At 42.8% G+C, this 13076-nt stretch overlaps 1 protein-coding gene across 6 annotated transcripts in view; it reads right to left on the bottom strand.

Moving 5' to 3' along the window:
- Positions 1 to 13076, bottom strand: part of TEP1 (telomerase associated protein 1) — a 1162857-nt gene that overhangs the window by 496654 nt on the left and 653127 nt on the right. For all 6 annotated transcript variants that reach the window (XM_078652640.1, XM_078652638.1, XM_078652642.1 and 3 more), the window contains 2 exons: positions 8600 to 8756; positions 8099 to 8235 (listed from right to left, as the gene is read on the bottom strand). In XM_078652640.1, coding sequence (XP_078508766.1) covers positions 8099 to 8235; positions 8600 to 8756 — 294 coding nt within the window. The remainder of the gene's footprint in view (positions 1 to 8098; positions 8236 to 8599; positions 8757 to 13076) is intronic.

The following is a 13076-nucleotide window of genomic DNA, read 5'->3' as shown; positions in this document are numbered from 1 at the left end:
CATGCTTTGAATAAACGGATTCAGCAGAGGCTTGTCAGCAGAATAAGGGTAGGTATGGCAATGTTTTGAGGACAGTCTGCCAAACTTGTGCTCCATGATGGTCATGAATGTCTACAAAGTAATGCTTTGTTAAGGTGTGTGATATGGATCACATTGTCGCTTTACATATGTCTGCAAACGGTCCGTTTCCCAGGAAAGCTATGCATCCTATCTTGCAAGTAGAAAGGGCACTAGGTGGAGTATTTAGTGTCTGCTTAGCTTTGGCTTAAAGAACTTCAATGTAATTAATTATGCATTGGGCAAGGCCAGTCTTGAAAATAGTTCCTATGTGGGGACTATAAAAGCGACAAAAAGTGGCTATTGTTGTATAAATAGATTTTGTGCAATCAATGTAATATATAAGAGCTATTCTGACAATGTGTGTAATGCTTCTTCTGCAACTGACTGACTATTACTATATTTGGCTTCAATGAGAGCCTCAATGAATAGAGCGCTCCATATTTTTATACATTTCGGGAAATATTCCGGATACACAATAAATTGGAAAACATCAGTTATATATGTACTGAGAGGGAAGTTCCACACCTTGCCCCAAAACTACGTGATTGAAGAGGCACAAGAGGGTTCTAGGTACTTGGGAATATACGTCACTAAAGATCTTACAGCATATTAGGAGCACAACATTTTGCACCAGCTGCAGCGACTCAGAAGTGATGTAAGGCACTGGCGGTCTCTCCCTATGTCCTTGATCGGCTGCGCCGCATTATTCAAAATGATGTCACTGCCTCATTTCTTATAAATATATTATACAATTCGCTGATCCCGGTTCCCACAGACTACTTCAGGGCCATTGAGAGGGAGCAGAGAGATCTCCTGTGGGAGGGAAAACTGCCCCGAATAGCAACCCAAAAGGGGGTGGTACGACGCGGGCATTGAACTGCTGGATATCAAGTTACTACTGGGCATCACACCTAGCAGCGATAAATCATCGCATATATAGACCCCAGGTTGGCCCAGGCTATAACATGGATCGCTGGCTTCTCCCAGGTGGGGACTATATCAGAGTATTATACACCAATCCGGCGAAATTGCAGTTGACGGGACCCACGGATCACGCGGGTCCAATATGGCATACTGCAAACAAAAGCTTGGGTGGGGCAGGACAAATCACACATATGACCCCACTGTGGGACGCAGACAGATTCGGTACACTGAGAAACACTAAGGACTTTGACCGGTGGGACACGATTGGTATCTCAAGGGTAGGGGACCTGGGAAATAAAGGGGGCGTGATTCCCTTTGCGCAACTGAAGATGGAATTCGACCTAGCAAATACGGAGTAATTTAGATACTTGCAAGTAAGGCATGCGCTACAAGCAATCATACCAAAGGGAGAAACTCTAGTAGAACCCCCCCGCCCGAGGACTGGATCCTCGACGGATACATGCCCCACAAAGCTATCTCATGGACGTACCAAAAATGAATTAACAACATGACTAATCTCCTACGGAGATTGCGCAAGTACTGGGAGCGGGATGTAGAGGGTATAGAAGAAGAGGACTGGCAGGAAGCCGTAGTGTACCCCCGGGAAACGGAGATCTCCTCAAAACTACAACGCATACAACTCAAGGTCTTTCATAGGTCGTAGCTGTTGTGTCCAGCTCTGGTAAAAACGGGCTACAGGGAGGATCCTGACTGTGGCAGAGAGTTTGGTAAGGAGGGCACATTCATACACATCATCTGGGAGTGTACACATATTCAACGATACTGGTCTGAAGAGACTTGATGCATGCAGGGTATTTTACAGATCCCAATAGAACTGAAACCGGGATTGTGCCTCCTAATTATCTGGGAGCATACTGACCTTTGTAGTAAGGCAAGGACCTGGGTTACATTGGGACTGATGATAGCGAAAAGCAACATCGCTAAGCTATGGGGAGCACAAGAGATGCTGACGATCGCAGCATGGTAAAAGGATCTAGATTGATTTATGCTGATGGAGCGAACAGTATATGAATCTAGGGGATGCCCTAAAAAAAGATCACAAATGTGGGGACAGTGGAATTAGTATAGAGGGAATATTTGTGAACCCCTGCAGGCAGTTCCCCATCCCTCCTCAGTCACAAAATGAATAGAACACCCTAATACAGGCACACTTGTGGATTAGACGTAGACTGAGTTGGGGGAACGGAAGCAAGATCCATATCAATGTAATGCTCTGTACAATACTGCGTCACTTTGTATTTTATGCATAATGTCATCAATAAAAAAAGATTATATATAAAAAAAAATCAGGACAGCTTGGCCACTGTGGATGTAGGTCTCTGTCGAGCTGACGTCCCTCGACGATTGCTCAGTGCTGTTGGAGTTCGGATTGGAATCAAACGGGCTTTGCTCAAAAGGCTGACCTTCTGGAGCACGGTGTCCTCTTCCTGGGTGGCTGCTGCGTCGGTCCAACCGGGTAGCTGCATCATGGTAAACCCGACTCTGCTGTTTTGGTGCTTGCGGACTCTTTGGCTTCGGTGAAGCCACCATTTAGCTGGGGAACTCGTAATCATCAGTGCCCAGTACATGTATTCAAGATGGCTTCCCTGTTCCCTGGCAATGTCCAATAATCAACTTGGACATCACAGGGACGTCCAAAAATCAACTTGGACATCACAGGGACATATCTGCTCATTCAGTTATGTCCTCACATGTAATACAATGCACCCTGCCTTAGGACACTAATGCCTGGTGTAGGAGTGACGGGAAACAGCCAATAAAATGCAGTCACAACCACGCATGACTGTTACCACAATGCCATTACCACGCATATGCCTTTACCACGCATGCCTTTAACACACAAGCATTTACCGTGGTAATGGCTTTGTGGTAAATAATGATAAAAAAACATGTTAACATCTACAAGGAGAATCATATCCTCCCACAGTTCATCTAGACAACAGGCACAAAATACAAATGCCAAGCAATATTTAGAAACCATTACCGGTCAGAAGGTTCCAGTGAATTAAGTGGCAGCGAAACGGAGTCACAGGACCAGCCACAACCAGTAGCGCACTCCAATGATACAGGTAGCGGATTAAACTCACATCCAGAAAGCACACCACAGCGCACACGAAGGTGAGGGCGCTAATTTTACATAAAACTGCCAGCATTACATTCAGCAGCTGTTCGTCTGGGTTGGAATGTACTTGCCTGTGCACCAGGGCAGCACTAACAACTGGCATGCAGCATTGGCAGAATGAGGCATTGTGCCGTAAACTAGTAAAAACTGGCACCCAGCAATGGCAGTATGAGGGATAGTGCAGTAAACTAGAATGCCACAATGCCACAAATTATAGATGAATGAGCACATCATGAATCCTCAAATAAAGAGGCACCGAAATAATCCGATGAAGCAGAAAACTGTAGATGAAGGAGCACACAATTTTTACACAAAAACAAACACTAAATTAATCTGACGTTACCTAATAATGTCCGTTTTCTGTGACGAGTGCGCATATGCCACATTCAAGTTAAATAAAAAAAAATTAAGGTGTAGAGTAGATGCTACTGCCTGATCCTTTTACCACGCATGCCAAATGTTAACCACGTATATGTGCATGTGTGGTAAAGGCTTATGCAGTGAAATTTTATTCGTAAAAAATGCATGCGTGGTAATGACCTATGCGTTGTATAGATGGCGTAGAAAAAGCATGTGTAGTAATTGCATGTGTGGTACTGTCATACAACGGGGGTGACTTACAAATATTGCATGCAGTGTCTGTAGAAATGCCACACAAGAGATGGGCCGCATCGTGTCTTCACTTGTGTCTGCACCATGTCATACAGCCTGCAATGGCAGTTTGCATGTGTGTAGTGAGGGGTCCCTTAGGCTGGCACAATAAGTTCTGCAGTTTTTAGGGACCCTCTTTAGTCCCCATGGCCTAGATACCTGGGGTACCATTTACTACGGACTTACAGGAGGGCTACAAGTATTGCCAATTGGGGGAGCAATTGTACAGTTTTAGGGAAAGATATTTGTCACTGGGGACCTGGATAGCAGGAACCTTTTGCCATTTTGTCAAAATTGGAACAATTACCAGGCATAAAGTGGAGGTGACCATGTCATCAAGGATCACTTTCCTACAGTAAGACAATACTTTAATTAAAATGGGCTGAGGGGACAATCTTACATAGAAGTGAAGGCTGGTTCCTAAAAAAAACCTATTTTTGTAATCCTAAATCAACATTTCCTCCACCATTAAAACTTGCAATTCAGTAACTCTATGCAATCAGCGGTAGTTGAAGAAAAGGATAGACAAATCCCCAGACTATTTCTTGCACAGAGTATTGTCCCTTGCCTGTGGATGGAGGTACCAGGAGGTGACGACTGGGCATTTTGCAGTTTCTGTAGAAGCCAACAGACGGAGGGTGTTCCTCATCTCTGAAAGTACTGCTGAAGTACTAGTGGATTAATCTCCATTTTGTGTGTTTGTTGATACATCCTACTTAGTAGGTCTGCTAGTTGTCCATTCATGGAAGGTGTTCAGATAGGAAGAAGAATTAGTTATGAATAGCTAAAATACATATTTGTGCTGAGGGAATGCTGTAACAATCTAAAACATTTACCTCCAGGTCAGAGATCTGGGCCTAAATCCATTGTTTTATTGCACACAATGCTATTCTAATTGGTACCAAGCCATCTGCATAATAATCTTGACCCCGCTCCACGTGGGAACAGTCCAGCCTGAACTGCCAGGCCGGGTATCACCCCTCATCAGCCAGGCTAGCTTGACTCCAGTGGCTAGATGAGCACAGGTCCCATGTCTGGACATACCCTTCCCAATTGGAGCGACAAATGCAAAAAACAATTGATGGACCGAATGCTGAAACAATGTCAAACATTCGCCCCCAGTACAGAGATCTGTCCCTAATTCAATAGTTTTTTTGCACACCATGTCATTCCAGTTTAGACACAGCCATATGCAAATCAGTCTTGGCCCTGCTCCCTATGAGAACAGTCCGTTCTGAACTGCCAGGTCAGGCTCTCCCTAAACTAGACTAGAAACAAGCATCCTAGGAGCGATTTAAGGGTATCACCCCTCATTAGCCAGGATAGCTTAAATCCAGTGGCACAGCGAGCAATGGACCCACGACTGGGCATACTCTAGGCCACTTAGGGCAAACATAGCAAACACAAGAAGATGGACGGAGTGCTGAAACTGTTCAACCACTCAGCCCCAGTAAAGAGATCTGGGTTTAATCTATTGTTCTTCTGCTCACTATGCCACCCCGGTTTGGACCCAGCCATATGCAAATTAGTACTGACCCTGCTCCTCATGGGAACAGTCCAGCCCGAATTGCTATCTGTGGGCCTAAATAGATGCTGCCCATCACAAGGAACATTCAACAGATGCTGTTGTACCTCAGGTTGAAAGCCAGATATCTATGCTTTTCTGATAAGGGCTCTTCAAAAGGGAGCTTTCTCGCCTTAGGATGCACCAGGTCTGCGGGCACACGCCGTGGACTAGGGGAAGAAGGTGAGAGGGTGCAGGCATAAGGCCAGCTACAAGGTTAATGTAGATTATCTGCTGTCTAACATCTGGCTGTTCCTGCAGTGGTGTAGACTAATCACACATCCAAGGTGATTTCAAAGCCAACTTCGGTGTCAAACTCGGTTCTGAGGTGGGATCTCCATGGCGAGGAGTCTCTCTCTGTGGAGTCTGTTTGTTGGTGACTGGATTTCTCTGGAGCTGAAGCTGGTTTTCATGGTTGAGCGTTCTTAGGCACAATGATCAGTGCCAATTTTGACGCAGTCTTGGGCCTCAAAACCCAGTTTTCATGAGGCCAATGTACGCCTTCAAGTCAAGCCTATTGTCAAGTGCAAATACCAAAGTGAAGATGCTCAGATGGAATGGGTGCTGCAGTTTGTTCTGCGTGGAATTTCGTTGGGGGTCCTTGAGAACTGGTCCCTATAGTGGGAGCCCTCTGGAGACATAGTATCTGGGCAACAATCACCTTGGCCTCCCAGAATACTAGCTGGGCCACCACTCTTTCTGTCCATGTATGTTACCTCGATGTCAAGTTTTGTTGTTGTCAAGGGAGAGCTTTGGCACTGCATTTTGTAGTGCGTTCATTGGCGTTCCTTCCGATAACAAGTTATCTTTTTGAAGGCATGACAGGCTGAACAGTTTGATTCCTTGTGGTCTTTGGGTAGCTGAGATTACATTCATATGACGGTCTGAGCACAACAACTTGCTATTAAATTCAGGGCAAAACCGCAAGGGTATTATGTTCATTAATCCCCCCTCCCCCCCACACAGCGGTCATACCAATACAACTGGTCCTCGAAGAAACCTCTGTTCCAGGTTGAAATGGAAGCAGTTGTCATATGGTGCTTTCTTAACTTGCTGGAGTAGATTCTGGTGTCTGGAGTCAAACCAAACAACTGTTCTTCTGTAGCGTTCCCAGAATGCCAAAAAGCATGTCTGAATCCAATAGCTCAAAAAGAATATAAGGTGGATTCGTTGTCCTGGTGCATTATGGGTTTTAAGAGGAATCACAAGTCACTTTGAAGCCAATGCCTTTTACTAGATGGCAGTATTATGCAAAGCAAGTGATAGACAGCAACACATGGTATAAATTACCAATTACAAAGTTATCCTTTAGCAATTTTGGCCACAGTCAGCTTGCACCATATAATAAGCACTTATAAGCAAAATAAATGAAAAGTAAGCACATTACTAAGAAACCGGGCCATACAGATAGTACAAGTTCAACTCGTACTTCACTTGACTCCGAAACACTCCCGAGCCCAGGTAGCTCCCATGTTACAAATAAAGGAACTTTTGCTTCGATTTAGAGCCCACTTACAACCAGCTAGGTATATATATATGAATGTGTGTATGAAGGGCGTGTTACCAAAATCCAACTACTGAGAATACTACATTGAATAAGGTAAGTAAAAGAATGAAGGTGTTAGACCCACAGTGGATTGTAATGTGTAGAGTTAAGAGTGGGTTAGAAGAAGCAAAATAGGTCGGGCCATGGTTGGCATTAGGTTCAGGGCTAGGGCATAGAGTAAGGTTTGTTTTGGTTTATGATAATGGATAGTGCTAGGTTTAGGGTAGTGGTACAGTTAAAGTTTGTTTTAGGGTTTTGGTAAGGTTTAGGTTAAGTCTTAGGTTTCAGCTTAGGGAAGGGTAAGGCTTAGTGTTATGAACAGGGTGTCAATAACGTTTTGGTTGAAGTTTAGACTTCGCATTAGACAACATACGTTTTATAGTTAAGTTTAAGGGTGTTTTACTTAGCATATTCAGTGTAGTGACATTCACTATAGTTGCAATTTTTTATGTAATTAACTCAGTGTAATGGTATCCCCATGTACTCATATATAATGTAGTGCGATATTGTACTATGGAATCCATTATAGCATTACTGCCCTTTGAGCAGATGAGCATCCTTCTGTCTTTGCTGCCCCATACATTGCCTAAATGGAAAACTCAAAGTAGATCCTGGGGCTCCAAGTTCATGTGGAATGGTACACAAACAATTTAATCTCCTTTATCACACAGAAAGAAGTAGAAGTCTGATAATATCAGCATTGAGACAAATAGAAAAATGTGGCATACCGGAATGTCTACAAAATGTTTTTAGCTAAGTTATGAAGATACACACATTTGCTATAACAAAGGATGCTTACATTCTGTAGGTGTGGACTATGGATGTCACATTTATTGGAATTATTCAGATCTAGGTTAAAGTGAAGCACAAACTAACAGAAACCATTACTTTCTCATACCAGACAGCCAGACAACTACTACAGAATAATATAATCTTAATGATACTTTCCATTTGTGTACTTTTATGCTAGTGCCATTTTCTCTTGAAAAAAATGTGGTATAGCATGCTTATATTTTTATATAGCCATTGCCCAAGCCTTTTTCTGTTTTACGGAATCTTCTCGTACCCTAGCCGCCCTGAAGAATGAATTTTTAACTATAAAAGTTGGAAGACTTTATGTGGCGTTGTAAGCCTACCTATTGTTAGTAGACGTATACTTGTTTTATAATTTAACTTCTATTAATCAGTGAAACATTGTGTGAACACTCACCGGCTATCAGCAAATGCACAGTTTTTGCCAGGCTTGCCTTCTTGAGGTAGCGTTTTTCAATAGCAGACCTCAGGTGGGAGTTAGACAGTTGAAGCTTTGAGTCTGAGACTGCTGATGAGGCTGACAGACCAAGAATACTGTAACAAAAGGACAGAAAAAGTTGGCAGATAGTACATTGTTCTGTTAAGTAGCAAGCAAGAATATGACGTTCTGAAGAGTAAGTTAAGAACAACTGAATGGTTGAGGTAGGAGGAATACACTAACCTCACTTTGATGGCACAAATAAAAGCTTTTCTCTGCATAAAAGCAGGATGAATTATGTAGCTTCAAATTTTCCCAAGGGAAGGTGTTGGTCAAAATCAAACAGTGGTTCTTAAAGATTCAGTCAGTTACATCATTCACACTTTCTAGGAGTACACACAGGTAGATACCTGCAGTGCCAACATTTGAAAGAGGCTATGTAGCATCTTGTATAGGAACATGAAAACCCACCACTCTTACCTTTTGAATGATGTCATGAGATAGGAGAACGATGCCATGGGCAGCACAGCAGTGCAGTCTGCTGCTCTCTGGGCTTCCTTCCATGTGACACTGCTACCAACTGGACCTACTTCTGAGCACATAGTAAGGATGGAGTACAGATCTCTTTCTCGCAAGCCTGAAACAAGGACAAATACAAGGAGACTTTAGTGCAAGGGAGGAAATTGAAAGGAGGCAAAACATTAATGCAGGGATGACAAACTACAGAGGTACAATCAGCATGATTGATCACCCTGATTAGAGGACGGCAGAACATATTTAGAGAACGACTGCCGCTGTGACCAATTAGTTCTCTGGTGGATGAGGTGCTGGTCAATGGTTTTTAACGGCAGAGCCTGCTGTGGCGCCACCACTGTAAACACTGTGGTTTCCTTAAATTATTTGAAGTGGGGAAACTGGAAGTTCGGTCGAGCTAGAGCCTGTTTATACCAGAGTTCCTGCTCTGTTGAACTGACCTCCAATGTTATTCTGGTAAGTCCTAACAGTCAGTACAGCAGAGTATTTGTCATTGATGGGTGGAAACTGCATCTACGTTTTACGAGACATCAAGGTTGTCTCCTACAACACATACTGTTCTGTATATATGGCCAGGAATTAGAGATGATGGATTAGAATAGTACATCCTGAGAATATGGAAGACACAAATAGTCACCATTCTTTGAACAACTCCATCTGACACAATCCATGAAAGAGATTCACACAGTAGCACCTCATTAGCTTGAATGGCTTCAAGAAGAGTACCAATTTTCTAATACTATAGCTGTGGTCTCATATGACGGGGCTTTAAAGAAGTTGCTCTTGTGATGATGGTATTTAGGGAGTTCTTTCTGTTGACTGTACTGAAGTGGTCCCAAACAGGTCAATCTGGAGTTACCAGAAACTCTGAGGTTACCTCTGAGGAGTTTGCACATTATAATGTACTGTCAGCTGGTTGGACAATATGCGGCTGCCCGAATGCGAAGGCTGCACTTTAAATCACAGTGTACCACTTTCTGTGGGATCTTGAAAGCTCAAAATGTAGGACCATGTTGCCCACACTCTTCAGAAACATTCTTGATTTCTTTTATTTCTCTTTTCTTTATTGCACTTCTATTTTCTTCTTATGCTGCTTTGTTTATTTATCTCCTTTCTCCATTTTCTGTTAATTCTTATTATTTTTTTCTAATAATAATATAGAGAACTGTACAGAGATTCCACTTAAAATACAATACACCAGAGAAGTGTACATATGGAAATGCGCAAATAAAGCCCATCCACAGCCAGAGTCGGTACACTGATTGGAGGAGGTCCCACCATGCATCCCACAGTATTTTTGCAGGCAGCTGCAGGCTGTATAAACAAATTTCTCAGCTGCCGCACATTTGTTTTCCACTCTCTGTTGTCGGAGGGGGTTGGTGCAAGCAATGTCCTGTTTCACTACCAGTTGACCAAGGGCTATATTACATGACGGAGGCCCACATGGTAAACCCCCGTCTCCTCAATATCGCTTGTCTGGGGTTCAGGGTCAGTGTATATCCTGCAATCTTGCAGAGTTTGTTGTGTATATTGGTCCAGCATAAGGAATTAATATGCATAATAAATCTGAGAAAATGCAAGCAGAACCTGAATATATTATTTCATCATAAAACATCAGTATTGTGGCAAACGTGCAAAAGCTTCCTCTGTTTAAACACTCAAGATAAATAAGAAGACATAATGCAGCAAATTAGAGGGGTAGACAAGGATTGTAAAACCAGATACACTGGGCCACATTGAGCAGATTTCTCACAGACAAGGTATTAAAAAATACTCTTCCTCAGCGCCTTGTAAAATTTACAGAATAACACGGTAAACATAGTACATTGATATGACAAATTATCACAAGGGCATTTAATCAATTTCTTGGACCAGACATTAATAGTAGGAAAGATTATCAATCTATGGTACGTGTTCAACCTGAATCTTGTTAAAAATAAAAAATAGATATGGTTGAATATCATAAATAGCCAACCTCATTCAATTGTTAAGAACACTAGGTTTTATAAGCTCAGTGGTAAGTCTAAGGTTCTTGAAAATTGAAAGCCAAGACTATTTTTCTGCAGGCTAGCAATAGTGTGTCAGGGGAGTTAAAATACTCTGGGTGCCCTAGATCAGAACATAGGTTTTTAATATAGTTCAGCCAAAGGATATGTAAAAAGGAAGATGATTTTAGACAATCCCTAATAACAGCCGCGGCCGGTGGTGGGAGTACCTGCGGGGGTTGACGTGGGGAGGGGGAGGGGAGGGTGGGGGTTAGTAATGTATGGATTACGGAGTTTAACAGGCAAGTAAACATATATATGAATAAAACGAAATTCGTTGCGCGCACTGCATCACATTTGGTGATGCAGTGCACGGAACGAAATTTGTTTTATTCATATATATGTTAACTTACTTGTTAAACTCCGTAATCCATACATTACTACCCCCCACCCTGCCCCTCCCACTCCCCACGTCACCGCCTGCAGGTACTCCCACCACCGGCCGCCGCTGCCTAATAATCTCTCGGTTCAATGTGGCATCCTCCGAGGTCCAAATGTTATACCAAAGGAGGATTGGCTGTTTTCTGGCTACATCCAGGAAGAAGGGCGTTCCCAGTTCTGAGTGGAAAATTACTGTAGAACAACTCTATGGAACAACCTGGGGGAAGATAGATGCAGTTTTCTACTAAAACATTACCTAAACTATTGATATATAAAGTAAATAGAAAGGGGGAGAGAACGCCTCCCTGTCTAACTCCCCGTTCTACTCTAAAAGAATGAGAGCATTCCCACCCGAGTCCATAGCTGGCCCTGGTCCTACTGCCCAAACATAACTCTCTCAGAAACTGGATTATGGGAGGGTCCACACCAAGCTTAGTCATAATCTACAAGGTGTATAGCATTCCACGATAGAAAGCACTAGTTAAATCAACAAAATCTAAAAACAACCTGTTAATAACTTGGGTATGGTTTAGACTAATTGATGAGGGATGTGTGATGAGATATGACGGGGTAAACTTAGTTTTCTCACATCTAACCATTTTGATTGCTGAGTTGTTGATGATTTGGACAGCTCTTACTCAAAAGATCTATTGATTAACAATGCATAATAAATAACAGTAAAGAAAGAGTGTGCGTTACGGAGAGATAAAAAGAGAGAGAGAGACAGTGTGTGTGGGTCTCCCCGCCTTCTAGCACACATTTTCAGCACCTTCAAAAAGACATTATCAGCGCCGACGATTTTGCTTGTGTTTTCTTTTGAGCCAGATGCTTCCTTTTCTGCTGTCTTTGTGGATGAAGGGTGGCGCTCACTACAGAGATTCTTCTACTCGGGCTTTACTATCCTTAGGGCATGAATAGACCTTTACGCCATATCTCCTGAGGGTTTTAGTATTCCTGAGGTGGGTGACCAGGGTGAACACCCTCTCCCAGCGTCAAGACCCTCACGGGTGTTTATCGCGCTTCAAAAATCCCTGATTTAACTGCACTGCATGTGTGAGTAATCAGCAAATATTTTCTTAGCTTCATTAAAATAGCCTGGTTTGAAGAGACACTTTATTGCCACGATTGAATTTTCCAATCATAATGAAGGATTACAGTGAGATTGTAGGTACTTCATGTTGACCTACTGCACAGCAGCAGAGACAGCAGGCATTCACTGAATGTAACAAATATTGGTGTTGAATTGTAGCAAGAAAAATCCCTGGGTAGAAAGTAATGTAACAAGTGCCCTTATCTGATTTGTAAAAAAAGCGGTCAGCAGTTAAAAAGAGTCCAAAGTAGCTTTTGAACCAAATATTACAAGGTTAAGAGCAGAGATCTGTGAGGCTTTCCCTCTCACTCGATAGGTGGAAGACAATCTGAGCTATTGTAGCTTCTAGGGGAAGTTTATATTTACATTAAAACTGTGTCACCTCACTGGATTCCTTAAAGTTCACATAATGAGATGGATAGGCTTTACAAACTACCATATTAACTCAGTGCATTGTAATACTGTTGCCTTAATGCTAACTATCAAGTATTCTTGCAGCGATGACTAGAAAAAATGTAAGCTTGTGAGGGATAGCAGAGAGAGGAACATGTTACTTACCTACGGTAACGCCATTTCTGGTAGAGACTATCTTACCACAGATTCTTCACTTTGCGAATCTCCTCAGCCGCCAGGCAGGATCCAGAAACTTTAGCTTCATAAGGTGGTGCTCTGCAGGTCTATGTCGGAGACGTCCTGCTCCATGTGTGACGTTGGAGCTCCATATATGTCTGTCCGCAGGTGTCGGTTTCTACTGATCCCTGTACAGGCCATTGGACAGGGAACCTTTGAAATCAGAATATGGCAGTGTGCACACTTTCATATTTGGGATCTTATTATTGAGAATATTCCACAGCACAGGAGAATGGGTGTGTCAGTGAGGAGTCTGCAGCTAGATAGTGTCTCTACC

This window comes from Lissotriton helveticus, chromosome 7, assembly GCF_964261635.1.
Source record: "Lissotriton helveticus chromosome 7, aLisHel1.1, whole genome shotgun sequence".
Lineage (NCBI taxonomy): Eukaryota > Metazoa > Chordata > Amphibia > Caudata > Salamandridae > Lissotriton > Lissotriton helveticus.
This window is presented reverse-complemented; position numbering and strand designations above follow the sequence as displayed.